Here is a 23,504-nt window from a genome sequence, read left to right as displayed (position 1 = left end):
AGTCACACATTCGCGCACAGATAAACCAGGCAAAGGAATGAGCACTGAGACAGACTGTGGAACCCAGGGCCCCAGAGCCAAGAAATAAAGCCTAAAAGCCTCAATTGGAAAAACTTTTGGGAGTTGAGGTGCCAGGAAAGGCTCCCAGGCTCACAGAAAGTTTGTTGGAGAGACCCACAGGGTTCTGGAGGGTGCACAAGCCCACACATCTGGGAACTAGCACCACAAGTGCCCAATTTGCTTGTGGGAAGCAGCAGAGGGGACCAAAATCTGAGAGAGAGCAGAACAAACGTCATTGCCCCTCTCTGACCCCACCCCCACACACTGCATCACAACTCAGCCACTGGGTTGCCCTGCCCTGGTGAACACCTAAGGCTCCACCCCTCATACATAATGGGCATGAACAGACCAAAACATTATGGCTCAAGAAGAAGAACAGCTCAAAGCCCCAGAACCAATACGTCTAAGCGACCAAGAGATAGTTAACCTATCAGATGCACAGGTCAAAGCACTAGTGATCAGTATGCTCACAGAATTGGTTGAATTTGGTCACAAATTAGATGAACAAATGAAGGCTAAACTAAGTGAAATGAAGGGAAATGCATAGGGAACCAATAGTGATGGGAAGGAAATTGGGACTAAAATCAATCGAGTGGACCGGAAGGAAAAAAAACGACCAAACAGAAAAATATGAAGAAACAAGAATTCAAAAACATGAGGAGAGGCTTAGGAACCTCCAGGACATCTTTAAACGCTCCAACATCTGAATTATAGGGGTACCAGAAGGGGAAGAGGAACAGCAACAAGTGGAAAACTTCTGTGAACAAATAATAAAGGAGAACTTCCCCAATCTGGCAAAGGAAATAGACTTCCAGGAAATCCAGGAAGCTCACAAAGTACCAAAGAAGCTCGACCCAAGAAGGAACACACCAAGACACATCATCATTACATTAGCCAAGATTAAAATGAAAGAGAGAATCCTAGAAGCAGCAAGAGATAAGGGGACAGTCACCTACAAAGGAGTTCCCATCAGACTGTCAGCTGATTTCTCAAAAGAGACTAAGCTTACAGGCAAGAAGGGGCTGGAAAGAAATATTTCAAGTCATGAAAGGCAAGAACCTGCATCCAAGATTGCTCTCTCCAGCAAACCTTTCATTTAGAATGGAAGGGCAGAAAAATGCTTCTCAGATAAGGTCAAGTTCAAGGAGTTCCTCATCACCAAGCCCTTATTATATGAAATGTTAAAGGGACTTATCTAAGAAAAAGAAGATAAAAAAATATGAACAGTGAAAGGACAGCAAACTCACGGTTATTAACAACCACACCTAACACAAAAGCAAACTAAGCAGACAGCTAGATCAGGAGCAGAACCATAGAAATGGAGATAACATGGAGGGTTAGCCACAGGAAAGTGGGAGAAGGAGAGCGGGGAGAAGGTACAGAGAATAAGTAGCATAGACTTTAGGTAGAAAATAGATAGAGGGGAGGACAAGAATAGTATGGGAAATATAGAATCTAAAGAACTTATTACACAAGGACATGAACTAAAGGGGGGTGAATGGGAAGAGTGGGTGTACAGGGTGGAGGGGAATGGAAGGGGGGAAATGGGACAACTGTAATGGCATAATCAATAAAACGTATATATTAAAAAAAAGAAAAACAGGAGGGGGAGGAAGATGGCGACCAAGTAGGACAAAGCGGATTCCAGCTCCCCTACACATGGGTGAAAATCCTGGCAGAACTACTGAGGAATAGAGCAATCGATTAACAGATCCACAGCATTTATGAAATTGGGAGAGCAGCAATTGTGACGGACGCTTAGGGTCCAGTCTGCGGCAGGTCAGTGACTATTGCGTAGTTGAGTGGAGACAGGAGCCTTGGTGGGGCCAATGGAGCTGGGCACTCTGGTGCCGCCCCGTGGAAGGCCTGGAAGCTGGAGGAGTCATCTGCAGGAGCCCAGACACTCACGGCCCTGGTGCCACTGCTGTCGCGGTGGGACTGGGTGTCGGAGGAATCATCTACAGGAGCTGGGACACTCAGTGGTGGTAGGCGACCAGCGCGGGGACCAGCATGGGGACCAGCCCAGTGGACTGAGGTGCTCTCCTGGGACGGCTTGGCTTGCAACCCACACAGCCTGGCAGAGAGCAAATACCCAACCAGAGACCAAGGGGCCAGGCAGCCTGGCGGGTGTGCTGGTGCCCACATCCCAGTCTGGTAGCCTGCCTGGTGTGCGCTGGCAACCCAGGCCACAGAGAAGTCCTGTTGCAACCAGAAAAAAACCGGTTTGGACAGTTTAAAACCAACAAAGGAAGTTTTTGTTTTGTTTTGGTTTTTTTTTGGGGGGGGGTTTGGGGTTTTATGGGTGTTTTTTTTAAATTTTTATTAGTAATCTTATAGATTTTTAATTTTACTATTGCTTTATCTTTCAATACTTTGATCCTCTTCTTTCTTTTTTCGTATTTTAGTCCTTCTTCTCTTCTTCCAAAACTTATCGCTTTCTCCTACCTTCTCTTGCCTTTTCTTTTTGTTTTCTTTTGTTTGTTTGTTGTTTTGTTTTCTTTTACCCTCAAGAGATACAAACAACTGGGAAGTGCAAAAAGACCAGAGTGGGGATCATGGAGAGGGCATCTCAACAATAGAGACAGAGAGAAAGTTCACCTTGCTATAGCAGAGAAGCCACAAGTTGCTGCATACTTGTATTATTTTTTCATCATTCTCACTTCTTTTATATTGTAATAGTACCTTTGTATTCCTCCTCCTTCTGTATAGGCTTCTTAGTTTTGGCTGGTTTTATTGTATTATTAGACAGGTTTCCTCTGTTCTTTCCTCCACAAAGTATTTATAATTTTCTATACTTCACACCTCTTATTTTCCTTTAGCACACTACCTGAGGCTCTACACCCTCTATTCAGACAGATCTCATAGAGTCAGTCATACCATTGCTGCTCTAATACTACTGTAAATAATAGCTGTTCTATATAACTGTAAATACTTCAAAACAAATCTACCAGAACTTAGCCCACTTTACAAGTTCCTGAATTCTATTACTGGAGTGATTAACTCTTCTTGATTACACACTACACCTATTTACTATTCATTACTCTCACCTTATTTAAAAATCTGACCATCTGCAACCTCACTGCTTTCTAGTTCCAACACACAAGCCTTCCCTCCCAAACAACAGGCTTATCATTTGTCCATCCCTTCGTAAAAGTGGCAAGGTGGGTTGAAGAATACGGTCAATACTACATATAGCCTAAAGATCGCCTATCTCCTCTCTACCGGCTGTGACTGTAAATATCAGAAAATACTCTTCTGCTGTCATAAACCATTTTGCCACCCCCTCCAACTGACAACACACACATGAAAAAAGGAGTAGGTGGAGACGGAGATCATCAAGATACCTGAAGGAGTCTGTACCACTGAAATTCACAGGTATTATACCACAGAAGTTCACACCATAAACCCAGAGAGTCAGAAAAGATCAATTTTAGAAGCTGAGGCTAACAAGAAGAGTCTCGAACAATGGGAAGACAAAGAAACAATCCCCAAATGAAAGGAAAAGCAGAAGCTTCAGAAAGAATGTTAGATAATATAGAGGCTAATCAACTATCAGATATTGAATTCAAAGCACTGGTTATCACAAAGTTCAAAGAGCTTACAATGAGCTACCAGAAACTACAGGGGAGCTACAATGATCTCAACGCAAACTATATCAACATGAAAAAGGAAATAGAAACTATCAGCAAAGGACAAGAGGAAATGAAGAATACAATCTCTGAATTGAAGAACACAGTAGAAAGTTTCAAAAGTAGAATTGATGAGACAGAAGACCAGATTAGCGAGGTGGAGGACAAAGTAGAAAGCATCTCACAGAAAGAGCAAGAAAATCAAAAGAAGCTTAGAAAGAATGAAGAGGGATTAAGAGAAATGCAAGACAATAAGAAACGTAATAATATCCAAATAATAGGAGTGCCAGAAGGAGAAGAACAACAACAAGGGATAGAAAACATATTTGAAAGAGTAATGAAAGAAAATTTCCCTAATTTGATGAGAGAAAAAGTCACACAAATCCAGGAATCACAGAGAGTCCCAATCAAGAGGAACCCAAAGAGGCCCACTTCAAGACACATCATCATTAAAATGGCAAAATCCCAAGACAAAGAGAGAATCTTAAAGGCAGCAAGGGAGAAATAAGAAGTAACATACAAGGGAACCCCAATAAGGTTAACTACTAACTTCTCAATGGAAACACTACAAGCAAGAAGAGAATAGCAAGAATATTCCAAGTAATGAAACCAGAAGCCTACAACCAAGGCTACTTTACCCAGCAAGGCTGTCAATCAAGACAGAAGGCCAAATAAAGAGCTGCCAAGACAAAAGAAGTCTAAAAGAATATGCCTCCACCAAACCAGTCCTACAAAAAATACTAAAAGGACTGCTTTAAGGAAAGGAAGGAAAAGAGGGAGACAGAGATGATCACAGGTACAAAAATGGCAATGAATTAGTAACTATCAATAATAACCTTAAACACAAATAGATTAAATGCTCCAATCAAAAGACACAGAATAGCTCAATGGATAAGAAAGCATGACCCACACATATGCTGCCTACAAGAGACCCACGTCAGGACAAAAGACCATCACAGACTAAAAGTGAAAGGCTGGAAACAAATTTTCCAAGCAAACAAAAAAGAAAAAAAAAGCTGGGGTAGCAATTCTCATATCTGACAAAATAGACTTCAAAAAAAGGGCCATAAAGAGAGACCCAGAAGGTCACTTCATTATACTCAAGGGAAGAATCCACCAAAAAGACATTAATATCATAAATATATATGCACCCAACATAGAAGCACCCAAATTTATAAAGAAAATCTTAGAAGATTTCAAGAAAGATATTGACAGCAATGCAATTACAGTAGGGGATTTTAACACACCACTATCAAAAATGGACAGATCTTCCAAAAAAAATATCAAAAAAGACATTGCGGCATTAAACAACACCCTAGATAAAATGGACTTAACTGATATATATAGAGCCCTTCATCCCAAAGAAGCTAAATACACATTCTTTTCAAATGCACATGGATCATTTTCAAAGATAGACCACATGATAGGACACAAAACAAGTCTCAACAAATTCAAGAAAATTGAAATTATACCAAGCATCTTCTCTGACCACAAGGGACTGAAATTGGAAACCTACCCCAAAGGAAAAAACCCAAAGCACCCAAAATCATGGAGACTGAATGGTATGCTATTAAACAACGAATGGGTCAAGAATGAAATTAGAAAAGAAATCAAAAAGTTTCTGGAAATAAATGAAAACAATTTCAAAACAATCCAAAACTTGTTAGACACAGCGAAGGCAGTCCTGAGAGGGAAGTTTATATCAATACAGGCCTACCTAAAGAAGACAGAAACATTTCAAAGAAACAACCTAACAGTACTCCTGTAAGAGGAACAAAAACAAAGACAGCCCAGAGCAAGCAGAAGGAAGGAAATAACCAAGATCAGAGCAGAACTAAATGACATGAGACTAAAAGCACAATTCTAAGGATCAATGAATCCAGGAGTTGGTTCTTTGAAAAGATAAACAAAATGGACAATCCTTTAAGTAGGCTCATCAAGAATAGAAGAGAGAGGACACAAATAAACACAATCAGAAATGAAAGAGGAGAGATTACAACTGATACCACAGAAATAGAAGGGATTGTAAGTAATTACTATGAAGAACTATATGCCAAGAAATATGAAAACCTAGGGGAAATGGACACATTTCCAGAAAGATACAATCTTCCAAAACTCAGTGAAAAAGAAGCAGAAATCTGAATAGACCAATAACAGCAAATGAAATTGAAGCAGTAATCAAAAAACTCCCATCACACAAAAGCCCTGGACCAGATGGGTTCACAGGAGAATTCTACAAAGCATTTAAGGAAGAGCTAACCCCTATTCTTCACAGACTATTCCAAAAAATCCAGAAGGATGGAAAACTCCCAAACTCCTTTTATGAAGCCAGCATCATTTTAATTGTAAAACCAGATAGAGATACAACAAAGAAAGAAAACTTCAGACCAATATCGCTGATGAACATACACACTAAAATCCTCAACAAAATATTGGCAAATCGCATCCAACAATATGTCAAAAAGATCATACACCATGACCAAGTGGGATTCATCCCAGGGATGCAAGGATGGTTCAATATTTACAAATCAGTAAATGTAATACATCACATAAACAAAAGCAAAGACAAAAACCACATGATCATATCAAAAGACGCGGAAAAAGTTTTTGATAAGGTACAACACCCATTTATGATAAAAACACTCAGCAAAGTGGGAATAGAGGGAGTATTCTTCAATATAATAAAGGCCATATATGAGAGACCTACAGCTAACATCATACTCAATGGGCAAAAACTAAAAGCTTTTACACTAAGATCAGGAACAAGACAAGGATGTCCACTTTCATCACTTCTATTCAATATAGTATTGCAAGTTTTAGCCACAGTGATCAGGAAATAAAAGGCATCCAAATAGGAAAGGAGGAACAAAACTGTCACTGTTTGCAGATGACATGATAGTGTACATGGAAAATCCTATAGACTCTACCCCAAAACTGCTCAAACTAATTAATGAATTTGGCAAAACAGCGGGTTACAAAGTCAATATCCAGAAATCAAAGGTATTTTTGTATACCAACAACGAATCAGCAGAAGCAGAAATCAAGGAAAAAATCCCATTCGATATAGCAAAAAGAAAAATAAAATATCTGGGAATAAACCTAACCAAGGAGGTAAAAGACCTGTATGCAGAAAACTACACAGCACTGAAGAAAGAAATCAAGGAAGACACAAACAAATGGAAACATATACCTTGTTCATGGATTGGAAGAATTAACATCATCAAAATGTCCATACTACCCAAAGCAATATACAGATTCAATGCAATATCTATTAAAGTACTAATGGCATATTTCACACACATAGAAAAAACACTGCAAAAATTTATATGGAACCATAAATAACCCTGAATAGCAGCTGCAATTTTGAGAAAGAAGAACAAAGTAGGAGGGATCACAATACCTGATATCAAACTGTATTACAAGGCCACTGTAATCAAAACAGCCTGGTACTGGCATCAAGACAGGCACATAGACCAATGGAACAGAATAGAGAGCCCAGAAATCAACCCAACTCTCTATAGTCAATTAATATTTGACAAAGTGGGCAGTAACATAAAATGGAGTAAAGATAGCATCTTCAACATATGGTGTTGGGAGAACTGGACAGTTACGTGCAAAAAAAAATGAAACTTGAGCACCATCTTACACCATACACCAAAATAAATTCAGGGTGGATAAAAGACTTAAATATAAGCCATAAAACCGTTAAAGTCCTAGAGGAGAACATTGGCAGTTAAATCTCAGATATTTCAAACAGCAACATTTTTACTGATATGTCCCCTAGATCAAGGAATATAAAGGAAAGAATAAACAAATGGGATCTCATCAAAATAAAAAGTTTCTGCATGGCTAAAGAAAACAGTATGAAATTAAAAGACAACCAACTGTATGGGAAAACATATTTGCCAATGATACCTCAGACAAAGGTTTAATCTCCAAAATATATAAAGAACTCACATGACTCCACTGTAAGAAGACAAGCAACACAATTAAAAAATGGGAAAAGGGCTTGAACAGACACTTCTCCAAAGAGGATATACAGAAGATCCAGAGACACATGAAAAGATGCTCAATATCATTAGCTATCAGAGAGATTCAAATTAAAACCACAATGAGATACCACTTTACACCGGTCAGGATGGCTATCATAAAAAAAGCAACAAACAACAAATGTTGGAGAGGTTGTGGGGAAAAGGGGACCTTAGTTCACTGTTGGTGGGATTGCAGACTGGTACAACCATTATGGAAAACAGTATGGAATTTTCTAAGAAAAATAAAAAATCCACCTGCCTTTTGACCCAGCAATTCCACTGCTAGGATTATATCCTAGAAATCCTAAACATCAGTTTCAAAGAACTTATGTACCACAATGTTCATAGCAGCACAATTTACAATAGCCAAGAGTTGGAAGCAACCTAGGTGCCCGTCAGTAAATGAATGGATCAAAAAATTGTGGTACATATACACAATGGAATTCTATACAGCAGAGAGAAAGAAGGAACTACTACCCTTTGCAACAGCATGGATGGAACTGGAAAGCATTATGCTGAGTGAAATAAGCCAGGAGCTGAAAGACAAATACCACATGATCTCACCTTTAACAGGAAGATAAACAACAAAACAAACAAGCAAGCAAAATAAAAACAGAGAACAAGGGGACAGTGACCAGAGGGGAGGGGGGAGGAAATTTAAGGGGAAAAAAATGGGAGGGATTTAGAGGAACAAGTATAAAGTACACAGGGACAAGAACTAAGGGGGGTGGAAATGGGAGGGAGGTGAGGAGCATGGGGCGGGGTGGGCTGGGATGGGAGAAATAAACAGAAAACTGTAGTTGAAAAATAACTAAATAAAAAAAGAAAAAGAAAAAACACTAGCCATTTTTCCCTATATTTAAAGGGTATTCCAGGGGCATTTTTAATACCTGCTCCAGGGTTTTCTATAGCAGGTATCTTGCCTGGCAGAGTATAGGTAACACTGTTGTGGTGTCTTCATCTGCCACATCACAACTGTGCCCAGAGCCTTGCATGTTCTCCAGTTTGATTCCCAGAGAAGCCTGTCTTTTGATGAATACAGCCAGTTGCACTGAAATCTGACCTCACTCCCCAGGCATAGAGGTGGAATAGTACCCTCTTTCTGCCCAGAGTCTTGGTCCCACCAGGCAGAGCAGGAATTGGGATTTGCCACCAGGTACCCCAGGCTCCCAGAAATGGGGAGCCTGCCTCTGGCCTGCATCTTTGTACATCCTCGGGAGTGAGTGTACAAAGTAGGTGACTTGACATACTCTCTACCTTACACAGAATTAACTCGATTTTAATTTAGTTCAGCTCACAGTCATACTCAATTCTGAAGTTGGGAGTGGGGAGGAGGCTGGTGATGGTTGAATGAGGGTGTGGGTGAGGTATAGGTAAATGCAGAAAAATTTTGAGTACCAGATTTCTCTAGCGCACAAAACCTTCTGCTAACATCCTTTCAAAGCCTCGGTCCACCACCACTTAGGAAATCAATAGATTACTCCACTGGGCAGTGGGTTCCTCAAGTAATAACTCTAACTCTGAAAACATTCTTGCTGTCGGGTCCCTATCTTCTTTCCTAGGACTTTCCTCGTCAGTTTACTCCCATGAGCTATCTTCAAGCAAGCCTAACTCCTTTCCCACAACTTGTCCAGTCTCACAGCCCCAGAGTTTCTTCAGCCTCTCATCTCTGAAAGCTATCTGACTTCCTCTAGGCAACACTGAAATGTCCAGATTTGGGTTTTCTTGTCCTGGCCTCATTCTCGCTGGCTGCTCTGCTTTCCACTATGTCAATTTCAGAGCCTGGGCTTGGCTGGCATCTGTCTCACCGACGTGCCCACCTGCACTCTGCCTAGAGTGTCATTCAACCAAGCCTGAGTAGGAAGCAATGCTGACAGAAGTCTCAGCTCACCCTCAGTGTCAGTTCGAGTGTGGCCTCCGCCAGAAAACCTCCCTGACTCCCCAGGTGCTTTTTCTACTGTAGACTTCCAGAACACACAGTATGGGTTCCTGTCCCACGGCCTCCCACGCATACTGGGATTGTGGTGAGAACATATACTTTGTAGGGTCCAGGGAGCCCAGTGCTATCACCTCACTGAAGCCTGGCAGTGATGGGACTGAGGTCGGAAGTGGGAGTGAAGAGTGGTAACAGTGAATGAAAGACTGAGTGGATGGGTGGATGGAAGGATGGATGACAGATGAGGTTGCCCCAGTCCCCTTAGTACTAAAACAAACAATCTGTCACGCAGGAATGGGTAACTCCTCCGGCTTCGGAGGCGGTCCCCTCCAGGTTAGAGCTGCAGGAGCACAGGGTGCGCCGGCAGAGGCCTGGCTGGGGGCGGGCCAGGGCCTGAGCATGGGCGGGGCCTAGACAGAGCAAGCGGTGGAAACGGGGCTTGGGTCCTGGTGAGCTGCGGACGGCTCCGGGACCAGGGTACGCAGTCTCCAAGAGCTCCTTGAGCCCACTGCCCACAGTGCACGCCCACCACCATGCCCTCCTACACAGTTACCGTGGCCACCGGCAGCCAGTGGTTCGCTGGCACCGACGACTACATCTACCTCAGCCTCGTGGGCTCCACTGGATGCAGCGAGAAGCACCTGCTGGACAAACCCTTCTACAACGACTTTGAGCGTGGCGCGGTGAGAGACTGGGCAGGGACGCCTGGGACCCCGGGTTGGGGGATAGGGAGGGAGACCCAGGCAGAGGAATCTCGAGACCAATCGGAGCGGCCAGGACCCAGCTGGAAGCGCCGTCCTGCAGTCCCTGTGGGAGACTTGGACCAGGCGGAAGCGCATTCAGGGCCCTGTTGGCTGGCTGGGACCCAAGATCAGGATTTTTTTCCAGAGCAAGGCTCTTCTCCCCAGAGATCAGGAAAGATGAAAGGTTTGCTCTCCATTTCACAGTTAAGGACCGGAGGCTCTGGGAGGCCCCTTAACTGGGCATGTGGTACCGGCAGCGTTACTAGTGCCCTGCTTTGTAGGATTCCTTCCACGGGTTGGGGGAGAGACTCACAGTGATGGACCCTGCAGATCCTTGCCCTGCTGTGAAGCACAGATGGCACCTCAGAGCAGCTGCCAGCTCTGGCAGAAAGTGCAGGTATGAGGATCTAGAGACGTGAGTTCCATCTGGGCCTGACCGCTAGCTAACTCTGTCTCTTCTGGGCCTCAGTTTCCCCAAATGCAAAATGAAGTGGTTGACTTCAGGCAAATCAGATTTTCTTGCGGGACCCCAGGCCCAGTTAATGGCTTAGAGTGGCCCTGGCAGATGTCTCCACAACAAGATGGCTTCAGGACTGGTCCCCGGAGGAATTTAGAGGGAAGGAACAAGAAAATCCAATCAGAGAGGCCTTGCAAACCTGAAGGTTGTAACTGACTTCCAGCAGTGTATTAGAGGGAGCATTCCACTCAAGGTGTGAGGGCTCAGTCGAGGAAGAAGGGGGAAGGGGACTTACCTCTTCACTGGAGACCTGGACCTGGGGTAGTTTGGGAAGCAAAGGGAGCCAATGTTTATTGCATCCCTAGTCTGTGGTTCCAGGAGCTAAGGCCAAGCATAGGTGTCCTTACACAAACGAGCTCCTGATGCTGACTTGGGCATGAATTATAGCCCTGTGAACATGATAGGTCACAGTTCTACTGGCCCGTGTTTAGTAACATGCCCAGCCCAGTGGCAAGCACATAGGCAGTGGCTTATTTACTGAGATAAATGACTATTATAATAGTCCTGACAACTGTAGGTCCCCATGGATTATGTTCCTTTCCACCACCTCCCAGCTCCTAAAAGAAACCACAGAAATATAGACTTCACAAAGCCGCCTTGCCGCCACTTAGTTGATTATAAGGTTGAATCACATAAAATTGCTCTGAGTTGATTATGTTTAAAAGACAAAATGGCAATTTCATATGGCTCAACCAAATACTGGATAAAATTTGTGACGTGTGTTTTAGGTCTCCAGAGCCTAAAGCATGTTCCAGATTCCAAACTCCAAGTGGGCTTGATTCCTACCTTGGAGCCTCAGAACCTTGCTACAAGCCAACTGGACACTTAGCCTAGTTCAACATATAGGGTAGGGCAAAAGTATGTTTACAATTGTGAGAACAAAAAACAGTTTATTCTTATATTATTATTTATTGATTATTGTATTATTTTCCTTATGGAGAACTGTAAACCTTTTGCCCCACCATGTATTGGCTTGGCTTGAGCTCCCTTCACTAAGAATTAGGTGTTGAGTATAAGAACAAACTCCTATTGCTTGGTTTCCCTTACCAGGGATCTGGCACTGAGAACAGAGGTGCAGTAGGGCTAATTACTCATCCACTTGAAATGACACCTTCTGTCATTTATGAAGCACCTTCATTTATTTCTATTATTTATGCATTCCCCCAACACCTCAGGGAAGAGAACAGGAAAAAGAATATCTCCCTTTTATGAGTGGGCCACAGTGGGCCCGGTTGTCCTCCACACACTGAACACATCAGTGTGCTCACTGTGCAGTGCAAGGCACCCATGTGTGGCTTCTACCCGGAAGAACCACAGTGGTGTGGCCATAATGGACTGTTGATTACAAGACAGATCCAAGCACTGTTCTGTTTGTTATTTCCCTCCCTCGTTCTGTCTTCCTAGCCCTGAGAATTCATTCAAATGCCAGTGTGATTCAACACCTGAGTTTCTCAGAAGCAAATTTCAGGAGAGTTTTGCATGTCACATTTCCACTGGGGTGACTGCTGCAGTTCAGGGTAACCAGCTGGCTCTGAAATGCTCTGTAAAAAATCAGCTTTTGAGAAAGTTCCTGTCAATACAAAGTTACCCCACACTTTGTCTTGCACAGCCAGGAGTGACTTCCTCATTCCCCAGCCAATGTCTCTTTTAAGGATAATCCGTCCCTTTTGAGTAAAGGTGAAAGAAAAAACTTAGAGGAAATACGTGCTGAGAAGATAAAGCTATCCTATTTTACTTGAAAAGTGTTACAATCATGATGGTTAATAACAGTAACAGTAAAGATTATTTCAAGCAACCAATATAATCATTTCCAGGTCATTAGCAGGTCAACGCCCTCTATTCCCCTTGGTCGAACAATGGACAGGACTGACTTTTTTCTCAATAAATTGAGTCACAGAACCCTGGTTATTCTCATCAGAGTTCTGCATAGTGATTTAGGACAGAACTGGGAGTTGGAGTCCTCCGCAGGAAGACATTCTTATAAACAGTCACACCTTCACTGGCTCCTTGCTGTCTGTTGGGGAAAGCTCAGACTGTGCACCTGCAGAGCCCAGAGACTAACCCAAGTTTGGGAAATTTAACAAACTGATGTGTTCCTTTAATTCTGTTGACTTAAAGTAATTCAAGTAAGATGGGATGACCTTAACAGATCAGAATATTTCTGGGAATTCTTACCTGACCCATTTTTGTTCTATGACAGCATTTTTAGGAAAGCAAAGGGCCAATATATTATCTGGAAATATACTCCATAAGTGTAAACAATTCATACAATTATATATACTTCTTAACTATACTCAGTGAATATTCTTACAGTATATTCATGAAGAATACATTCTAGAATACCTCATTCTCATAATATATTTATGAAGAATAAATGTTTCCTTTTGACCCACAATCTCTATCCCACAGTCTTTCTTCTTTGTCCCCTCTCTTTCCTACACTCTGCCTCCTCTTCTTTCTTCCCTTTCTCTCTTTACTCCCTATTCCTCACAGTCCCCCAAAATATCCCATTTCTCTCTTCTTATTTGCTTCAATTTCTCTTTTCACTGTCTCCATTTTCCTCTTGCCCCCTCAATATCCCTAACCACTATTCCCTTTCTCCTTTTTGCCCAGTTTCTCTTATGTCCATCCTTTAATCTCCCTCTCTCTGCTCCACAACATCTTACTCTCCCCTCCAAACTCCACCAGCTTCTTATCAGCCCTCCAAGATGGGCATCCCAGGCTGGGCCACTCCATGACTCTCCTCTGTCCTTGCTTCAGCAGAGATCTCTGTTGCAGCAATAGCAGGGATCTGGGGTCAGAGACAAATGAAACATTTCTTAAAATGCTAATATAAAATTCAAATGAAAACTGGCCAGCTAACACTTTGCTGAAATATTCAAAAAAGAGTTGACAGCAACGAGTGAAATGAGCGAACTGGACCTTCCACAAAATGAGACTGGTGAATTGTATGTTTTCCTCAGTCCATCTCTCTCTAGCATCTGACCACAGTACTTGCCATCTTTGCCCCAAGGAGCTCCATGCTCCAGCCGCCTCCTCCCCATCTTGAGGATTTTGCTTTCTCCTTTCCTATAACCACAATGCCCTGCCCATCCTTCTCCTCCCACTCATCTCATCTATGAAATCTTACCAAGTCCCAACAGCTGCCTCAAATGTCATCTCTTAAGAAGCTTCCATGTCCTTCCAACCCACATTGTCCCTTCATACTCCAAGAAGGGGTTGAACCAGGACTCAGAGCCAGGTCATTGGCTCCCAGTGCAGGGCTTTTCCCACCATGTGGCTGCAAGGGACAGCAGGAGGAACCTGGACTGGCCATCAGACAAGTGTGGATTGTAATCATGGGTCCACAATTATACAATGGCATGGAAGCTGCCTGACCTCTCTGAGCCTCAGTTTTCTTGTTAAATGGGAACTATCCATGCAGCCATGCACATGTATGGTATTTATCAAGGGCCTGTTATGAGCCATCCACTCTTGGTAGTGTCCACTGTGCTGAATGGACATGAGAATTCAAAGGGCAAACAGACAACAAACATAGCAGCCACCTTGGTACTCAGCCATGGAGAAGGAGTAAGGTTGGACTTTCCTAAGCCTTACTTTGCTGTTTATCCTTGGGATCCTGTAATCTTCCGGGAGGCTGCCTTCTATCCTCTGTGACTCTCTAACAATGGCTCCCTTAGATGCCAAAGTCATAGTTACTAGACTTTGTCCCTAAAAGACTTCCTGGACTAGATAGAGCTAAACTCCTCAAACCCTTGTTCACTTCCTGTAACACTGAGTCTGAAACCAGGGGCCAGCTGGAGGCAAGCCAGACTGGTCTGCATATCCATCTAACCCCACCGAAGACCCTGTCTGATAGCATATTGGATCCCTGTGAGTTTGTTTAGTCTGTTTATCCTGGGTGAAACTCCAAACCCCTCTACCAGGGGTAGGGGTGGGAAAACTGGAGGGTCCCTTCCTCCTATGATTACACCACAGGTTTGTTAAAAGGTAATCTTGCTCTCCCCTCCCTCAGAGAAGCGGCTCCATCTTTTCCTCCATCTTTTCCAGTCACCACCACCAGCCAGACATGGCCTTCCTTCTAAGGATCACCCAAGCCTTGGAGAGACTTCCTGAGCCCTATGTCCCTTTCTTGTGCATTCCAAGGTGCTGAGCTCCTCCTTCCAATGAGAGCCTCCAACACAATGTTCATGGCATCTGTTATTTGAGAACAGCTGTCCTCTCTCCTTAGCCTCAGCCTTCCTGGCATCAACTCCCAGAACACTTTCAGTCCTCTCCAGCCTCTCAGAGCCACAGAAAAGCCACTTCCCCTAGAGCAGCCACCCACAGCCCAAACCCATGCCTCACCACATGCTGACTTCCTTTTCTCCGCCTGCACTGCCAGCACCAAAAATGCCTCCCATTCTCCCTCTGGCTGATGGTACCTTCTCTATCTTCACCATGTTTTGAGATAAGAAGTAGAAGCTCTTAAACTTAATTTCTTTCTCCCACATCTATTTCTGGGTGTGGTAGTAGGCATGGACCTCAGTAGGGGCCCACACTAGCTCACAGCTGTTTGCAGGAAGTGTGGGGGCCTGCTGCCCTGTGACCCAACCTCCACGGGACAGGGAGGGAAGGCTAAGTGGCTCTGATGCTCACCATAACCAGTGGCCTGTGCCCTTGGAGAAAGGAGCTCACTCAGGTCTAACATCATTTGGATTTCCCAATGGCCTTGCAAGCTAGGCATTACCTCCCCTCGATAAATGAAGAAACATAGCCTCAGGGAGTAAATAAATTTGCTGAGACCTAGGGTCAGTCTCCTTGGCACCCCCAAGGCTGGCTGTGCTACCCTGACACCTGGCTTACCCCCTCCTCTGCCGTTCACTGCCCTCCTCCTTCCTGTGGAAATTTCTATCTTGGCTTCTGCATCTCCATGGCAGGCAACACACAGAGTAGGATTCTTGTCCTGTCAGAACTTTCCTGCCCTGGCCTACTGCCCTACCCTGGCCTCAGCTCAAGGGTCTGTCATGTCTTCCCAACCCCAGAAGTTACCCAGTCAGAGCTGTGATCTTCCTTTCTTCCCCCTTCCTTTAGCTGCTCAGGTCATCTAGCCCCACACTGGGACTCCTTTTTTAACTCTGCACCCAGAACCTGCTGGCCTCTCCCCAGGAATCAGACAGGCCCTGCAGTACAAAGAGTGCCCCTCTCCAAGGTCTCATAGGCCCTAGGGATCAGGACATATTGTAGGGCATAAGGGTTCTTTCACTCTGCAGGATGAGGCATTCTGGCAGGACAGATATGCTCAAACAGCTGTTAGGAACTAAGAAGTGTCATCCCCCACACACACTTGGCTCCTTGGTCCTCAGAACCCAACCTAGACCACAGAGCATAATAAGATTTCTGCTTTCTAACCACAAGTGTCTGACAACAGCAGCAACCATGACATGCAAGCTGCTTAGTGTGCTCAAAGGCAAGAAGTTTGCTGAAAATATCTAACTTCTCATTCCACTTAGGTGGTCCTCTCAGGTTCTGCTGGTGGCTTGGCAGGAGAGGGATTAGGGATGCCTGGGGCTGCATGCAGCATGAACATCCCTGCTTACTTTACTGTAGGTTCTGTCACCAAGGAAAAAGCTCCAGGATTGGTAAAATCTGGGTTAGAAAGTGCCCAAGGGGCATGGAGTCCAGAGCTTCCCAAACCTGCTGGCCTCTGACAGCCTCAACGCAGTGCTGGAGCCCTCACCATTTCTTCCCATCTGCCCTTGAGAGCTGCAGATACAAAGGTGACCCCAAGGGCAATGGCACAGGCCCAACATAGAGTTGTTGAGGAGGTGGGCATTCTGCAAACATCCTGACTAAATGAACTCAGGGTAATACACATGCTCAGAAGACCTCAAAGAGTCCCATTTGCCTTTTCTCCTTCTCAGGTTGATTCTTATGATGTGACAGTGGATGAAGAACTGGGTGACATCCAGCTGGTCAAAATCGAGAAGCGCAAGTACTGGCTTCATGATGACTGGTACCTGAAGTACATCACGCTAAAAACGCCTTATGGGGATTACATTGAGTTCCCCTGCTACCGCTGGATTACTGGTGAGGGCGAAATAGTCCTACGAGATGGACGAGGTAAGCAGTTTAGGCCCCTTTTACTCCCTGAACCTCCCAGGAACTGAGAGGGTTTGCATATCCCCCTTCTTCAAAGAACTGTATCCGTGGGAATAATAACAGTGCCCACCTCTGGCCTGCCTGTGGATTTTCACCTGGCAGCCCTAACCTTCCACATGTCCCCCCAAGACATTGCCTCTGTCAAGAATCCTGGATCCCTGGTGCAGAACTGCCTTTCCTCTCTTCATGTTCCATGTTCGATTTCTTTAAAAAACTGCAAAAATAGTTCATTCCTATTCCCCAAGCAATTCTCATGCAGAGCAGGAATGGCAGCTCACTGCAGGCTTCCCTGTTGCCTGATAGAGGAGCAGAGACAGATGGTTCTCATGTTTCTAAGGCCAACTGGCTGCTTCCTAGAGAAATGGGTGACTTTGGATCCAATGTACAGATGCCAACTCTGTCCAGTTCCCTATAGTGTCTACACAAAAGAATAAGAATGAAGCTGAATTCTAAAATAGTAGGTAGTGTCCTAGAGTGTGGGCTTTAAAAGGATACACCTGGGTTTGAGTGTAGACTTGGGCACTGTCACTTAAACCTCTGTGACCTAGAGCAAGTTGCCTTGGCTTCCTTACAGGTGAAATGTAGATAATAATGCCTATTTTTAGGGTCAGGGTGGGGATCTAGTGAGAGGATGTAGTAAAGCACACCACACAGTGCTTGGCCCACTAAAAGCCCAATACATGGGAACTATAGTTAATGTGCTAATAATCATAATGGACCTGAGCCCCTCTTCTTCCCTCTGAGCTGGCTTCAAAGTCATCTCATCTTTCATTTCAGGAGTGGAGCAGGTGGCTAAGGGCAGGATGGGGATAGGTCGGATCATGATAACCCTTTATACTATTAGTTAAGGTAAAGTCAGTATACACAGTCAAGGAATTTGAATGGCAGGAATTCCAGAGCTCACTTGAAGGGGGAGCTGATAATAATGCTTCTTCAGGTCTCTGTGGTGAAGGGTCAGATTTTTAAAACTTCCATTCCATCACAGACTGATATTTTTGTAAAATATAACAAAAATTAACTACTATAAATGAAATAAAAAACAAGCCAAAAACATTCAAAATACATGCCCTGTTTTTATTATCAGATGTAAGAGTCATAGAATTTTTCTGGTAAATTTCTGTAAGACTCTGTAAATGCCTGCTCTCAGTCTCTGTTCTTACCAGCACCCAACAGTTCCTAGCTCACACTACTGTCCAATGGCCAAAACCAGAGAAAATTTTGTGATTTTTCCTTCCATGAGGTCAGGGGGAAAAATACTCCTAGCTCCAGTCATTCACTTCAGAAATATTCTTGGTGTTTGACTTCCTAACTCCAAGTTAAATTCCTAACAAGTTCCTAAGTTAAATTCCATGTCAGAAAGAGTGGGATGTGGCTGGTCTAGTAGTTCAAGAACACTTAGTAGAGGAGAACTTTTTCCTCCTTTGTCTTGGATCTCATGGTTAAAAAATGGGGGCAGTTATCATTCTTGTTTGAATCTACTCTGTGGAATGTCTGTAAAGAACCAATGAACTAATGATAGGAAGTGTGTTGTAACTAGGAATGCTATACGGTGCCATTGACAGAAGCAACTGTCATCTTCCTCATTCTATGGACACAGGGCACCTGAAGATTGATTGCTCCAGGTCTAGAGTGTGAGCAAACTGAAGGACCATGAGTTGAAGTGAGGTAGAAATTTGCCCAGGCCCAGATGTGACTCATACATGGTAAGAAGCTGGAATGCAAGGAAGAGTCACTCAGAGGGCCTGAAGCCTTGGCTAATTGTTGCCACTTGCCTCTCTCCTCCTTCATATCAGGCCAGCCATGATTCTTCTGTATGAAGAATGCCCTTTTGTGGAAGTGCCAGACTGGGGTCTGCACACTTGAGGGTCTTGCTTTAGATGGCAGATTTTATGTTCTTTTCTCTTTCAGCAAAAAGTGGGACTTCAAGTTCAACTAACTGGTAACTGAAGACCAAGCCTGCCCACAGACCCTCTGCATGGGGGCCCCTAGAGCCCAAGCCCTACTGTGACATTGCAAATGGCTGTTTGGGCCTGGATGTCTGTGATTCTGAAAAGTGAAGCAACAAACTTGACATCTGGAGAACTACCTAGTTAGTGGTATATCCCAGAGATATTTGTTACTAGAGAGCCTATTTACCCTCTGACAAAAAGGAGTCATAATATTCCCCTTGAAGCACACCTTGAAGGACTATAGCTCAGAGGGATGGCATGGCTGTCTGTGTGCTTGGGAACTCCCACTTCACCCTCTAAGCCTGAGGTTTATTAGCACCTGGAGAAAGGTCACACCACTGCAGGTGCTTTGAGGCACAGAGCAGTCCCTGTAGGAAGGAGACAGAGTTATTGGCCTGTTCTTGTAAAGCCCAAAGTGAAAGAAGCTTGGTTCATGCATCTGGACATGATCCTCAGGACCTAAAGTGCAGGGACACTAGGCTTGCTGAGTGAGCAGGAAGAAGGAGGAGAAACTGTATTCATCTTTTGTGAAAGGAGTGACTGAGAGCATGGGATTTGCATCTTGTGTTGAAAATCCACTAATTAGGTATGTGATCTTGAGTAAAGTTCAAGGGCAGAGCTATTCAACCTCTGAGTCCCATTTAATAAAATAGGGGAGTGTTCTGAGGCTTAAACAGGTGATTCATGTAAAGCACTTGGCATGAGCAGGGAGTATGAAGGAAACCTTAATATTGTACCTTGTTATAATTATTCCTATGGCTCTTCTTACACTTGTCCTTTCCTCACAGCAAAGTTGCCCCGTGATGACCAAATTCACATTCTCAAGCAGCACAGACGTAAAGAACTGGAAACACGGCAGAAACAGTATAGGTGAGTTATGACATCAGACCAACTTGACATGGGACCACAGTTTCTTCTATCTCAGGGTTGTGGTATGAAACAAACCCTACCCATAGCTTATGGCCCTTCACTACTGGTAAGTGATGAACAAGCACAAACTCCCCGTGATCCCCAAGCTCCTCCTGACCACCCCTCCAAGCAAAGATGGTAAAAAGAGTTACAGGAAACACTTGAGATCAACCATATTGGCATTTAGAAGGAATGCTGCAGTAAAAGCTTGAACTTATCTTGATGTTCTCCTACCTCCAGTTGTAAGAATTTCCCTTCACTTTTTATGTCTTCTGATCATAATTTTCTTATAAAAGTAATACGTAATCCAGAAAAAAACTGATGAACTCTAGCTAAATAAGAAAAAAGAGAGGACACAAATTATTAAAATTAGAAATAAGACAAGGAACATCAATACCAACTCATAGAAATTAAAATGAATAAAAGAGAATACAATGACTTGGATAAAATGGACTCACTCACAGAAAGATGGAAACTACCAAAACTGACTCGAACTTTCCACAAAGAAAAACTCAGGCCCAGATTGGCTTCACTGGTGAATTCTACCAAACATTAGAAATAACAATAGCAATCTTACATAAGCTCTTTTAAAAAATAAAAGAGGAGGGAACAAATCCTAACTCATTATATGAAACAAGTATTATACCAAAACCAAAAACATCATTAAAAAAATTAGTATCTTTTATAAACAGAGATGCAAAGATTTTCAATAATATACTAGCAAACCAAATATAGCAACACATAAAAGGCATTATATTGCACAATATGGCCAGATAGGATTTATTCCAAATATGGAAGGCTGGCTTAACATCCAAAAATTAATTAATGTAATGTGCCATATCAATAAACAACAAGAAAACATGATAATCTCAATAGACACACAAGAAAGCAGGATATAAGATTATACACAAAATTCAATTGTGTATATGCTAACAAACAATCTGAAAGTGAAATAATTCAATCTATAATAGCATCAAAAGGAATAAAATATTTATGAATACATTTAACAAAAGTATAAGACCTACACAATGAAAACTACAAAATATTGCTGAAGATAATTAAAGAAGAGCTCAATAAGATGAAATAAATCTCATGTTCATGGACCAAAGAAGTTAATATTGTTTAAATGGCAATATTCCCCAAGGTGATATAATACAATCCCTACCCAAATCCCAACTTTTTTTTTGCAGATATTGACAAGTAGATCCTAAAATTAATATTGAAATGCAAGGAATCCAGAATAGTCAAAACAATCTAAAAAAAAGTTGAAGGGCTCACATTTCTCAATATCAAAATTACTACACTGCTTCAGTAATCAAAGCAGTGTGGTATGGGCCTAAGGATAGACAATGGAATAGGACTGAGAGCTCAGAAATAAACCCTTACATTTATGGCAAATTAATTTGCCACGAAGGTAGGGAGACAATTCAGTGGAAGAAGAATAGTCTTTTGAACAAATGAGACAGATGAATAACTACATGTAAAAGAATAAAGCTGAACCTTACCTCACACTACATACATAAATTAACTTAAAATGGATCAAATAGCTAAATGTAAGCTAAAACTATAAAGTTTTGAAGAAAACATGAGTAAACCTTCATAACCTTGGATTTTTGAAAAGGATTTTAAAAGTTACAGTTGACATTCAATATTATTTTATGTAGTTTCATGTGTACAGCATAGTGGATAGACATTTATATAATTTATGAAGTGATCCTCTTGATAAGTCTAGTACCAACCTGGCACTATGCATGTTATCACGATATCGCTGACTATACTTCCTATGCTGTCATTGACTATTTTGTAACTACCAATTTGTACTTCATAGTTCCTTCCTCTTTTTCACCCAATCCCCCATGCCCTTTGCATCTGGCAACAATAAATTTGTTCTCTGTATCTGTAAGTCTGTTTCTATTTCATTTGTTTATTTTTTCTTTAGATTCCACATATAAGGGAAATCATATGCCATTTTTCTCTCAGGCTTATTTCATTCAGCATAATACTCTCTAGGTCCATTGACATTCTTGCAAATGGTAAGATTTCATTCTTTTTATGGCCAGGTAATATTCCACTGTATATTTGTACCACATCTTCTTTATCCAGTCATCTATTCATAGATACTTAGGTTGCTTCCATATCTTGACTATTGTAAGTAATGCTGCAATGAACACAGGGGTATGTATATCTTTTTCAATTAGTGTTTTGGATAAATACCCAGAAGTGGAATTGCCAGGAGATCCCTAAAAAAATTACAAAGAGAACTTACCTATGGCAAAGGATTTTTAGAGGTGACGACAAAAGCAAAATAGGTAAATTGATGTTATCAAATTGTAAAACTTTTATGCTTCAAACTATACCTTCAAGAAAATGAAAAGACTGTCCACAGAATGGGATAAAATAACATGTGTTGGCAAGGATGTGGAGAAGTAAGAGCCCTCGTACACTACCGGTGAGAATGTAAAATGGTACAATTCTACACCTAAGCATATACTGAAGAAAAATGAAAATATATGCCTATAGAAAAACTTGTACATGAATGTTTATAGCAGCATTGTCCATAATAGCCAAAAGGTGAGTTCAACCTAAATGTCCATTAACTGGTGAATGTGCTATATCTATATAATGGAATATATGCATATTTTAGCTATAAAAAGGAATGAATAAGCACTTCTCCAAAAATAATCACATGGAAAGATGCTCGATATTATTGGTCGTTATGACAGCACCATGAAGTACCACTTCACATGGACTAGGATGGCTAAAATAAAAAGGACAGATAATAACAAGTGCTGCTGAGGATGTGGAGAAACTCATACTTTGCTGGTAGAGTGTAAAATGATAAAGCCACTTTGAAAAAGTTTAGCAGTTTCTCCAAATCTTAAACAGGGTTACCATATAACCTAGTAATTCTACTCCTCATATCTACACAGAGTAATAAAACATATTTCTACACATAAAAAATTATACACACACATGCATGTTAACAATACATTCGTAATATATTAACCCAATACATTCATATTACATTAACTCAATATATTAACATAATATATTAACCCAATATATTCACAGTAACCCAAAAGTGGAAACAACCTAAATTCCATTAGCTGATGAATTGATAAACAAATGTGATCTATTCATATAATGGAATATTATTTGGATTAAAAAGTAATGAGCCATGGATACATGTTAAACCATGAATGAGCCTCAAAAACATTCTGCTAAATGGAAAAGTAATTTACAATAGAACACATATTATATGATTCTATTTATATGAAATGTCTAAACAGGCAAATCTATGGACACAGACTAATAGGTTAGTGGCTGCCTAGGGCTGGAAGTTAGAGATGGGGGATGGGGAGTGACTATTAATACGTACAAGGTTTTACTTGAGATGAGAATATTCCAAAATTAGATTATGGTGATGGATGCACAACTCTGTGAATATACTAAAAACCTGTTAACTAGATAATTATAAGGGGTGAATTTTATGGTATGTAAATTATATCTCAATAAAGCTTTTAAAAAATAATAATAGCCTTGGCCAGGTTCCTCAGTTGTTTGGAGTGTCATTTCATATACCAAAAGG

At 42.1% G+C, this 23,504-nt stretch overlaps 1 protein-coding gene across 3 annotated transcripts in view; it reads left to right on the top strand.

The window, feature by feature from the left end:
• The first annotated feature begins 10,070 nt into the window (after positions 1 to 10,070).
• The window catches only part of ALOX5 (arachidonate 5-lipoxygenase), a 44,276-nt gene continuing 30,842 nt past the window's right edge, over positions 10,071 to 23,504 (top strand). For all 3 annotated transcript variants that reach the window (XM_037127460.2, XM_037127458.2, XM_037127457.2), the window contains exons 1-3: positions 10,071 to 10,339; positions 16,820 to 17,018; positions 19,795 to 19,876. In XM_037127460.2, the coding sequence (XP_036983355.1) occupies positions 10,190 to 10,339; positions 16,820 to 17,018; positions 19,795 to 19,876 (431 nt within the window). In that variant the 5' untranslated portion in view covers positions 10,071 to 10,189. The remainder of the gene's footprint in view (positions 10,340 to 16,819; positions 17,019 to 19,794; positions 19,877 to 23,504) is intronic.

The sequence above is a fragment of the Artibeus jamaicensis genome, unplaced genomic scaffold, assembly GCF_021234435.1.
Source record: "Artibeus jamaicensis isolate MK-2021 breed Jamaican fruit bat unplaced genomic scaffold, CSHL_Jam_final contig_468, whole genome shotgun sequence".
In the NCBI taxonomy this organism is placed as follows: Eukaryota; Metazoa; Chordata; class Mammalia; order Chiroptera; family Phyllostomidae; genus Artibeus; species Artibeus jamaicensis.
This window is presented reverse-complemented; position numbering and strand designations above follow the sequence as displayed.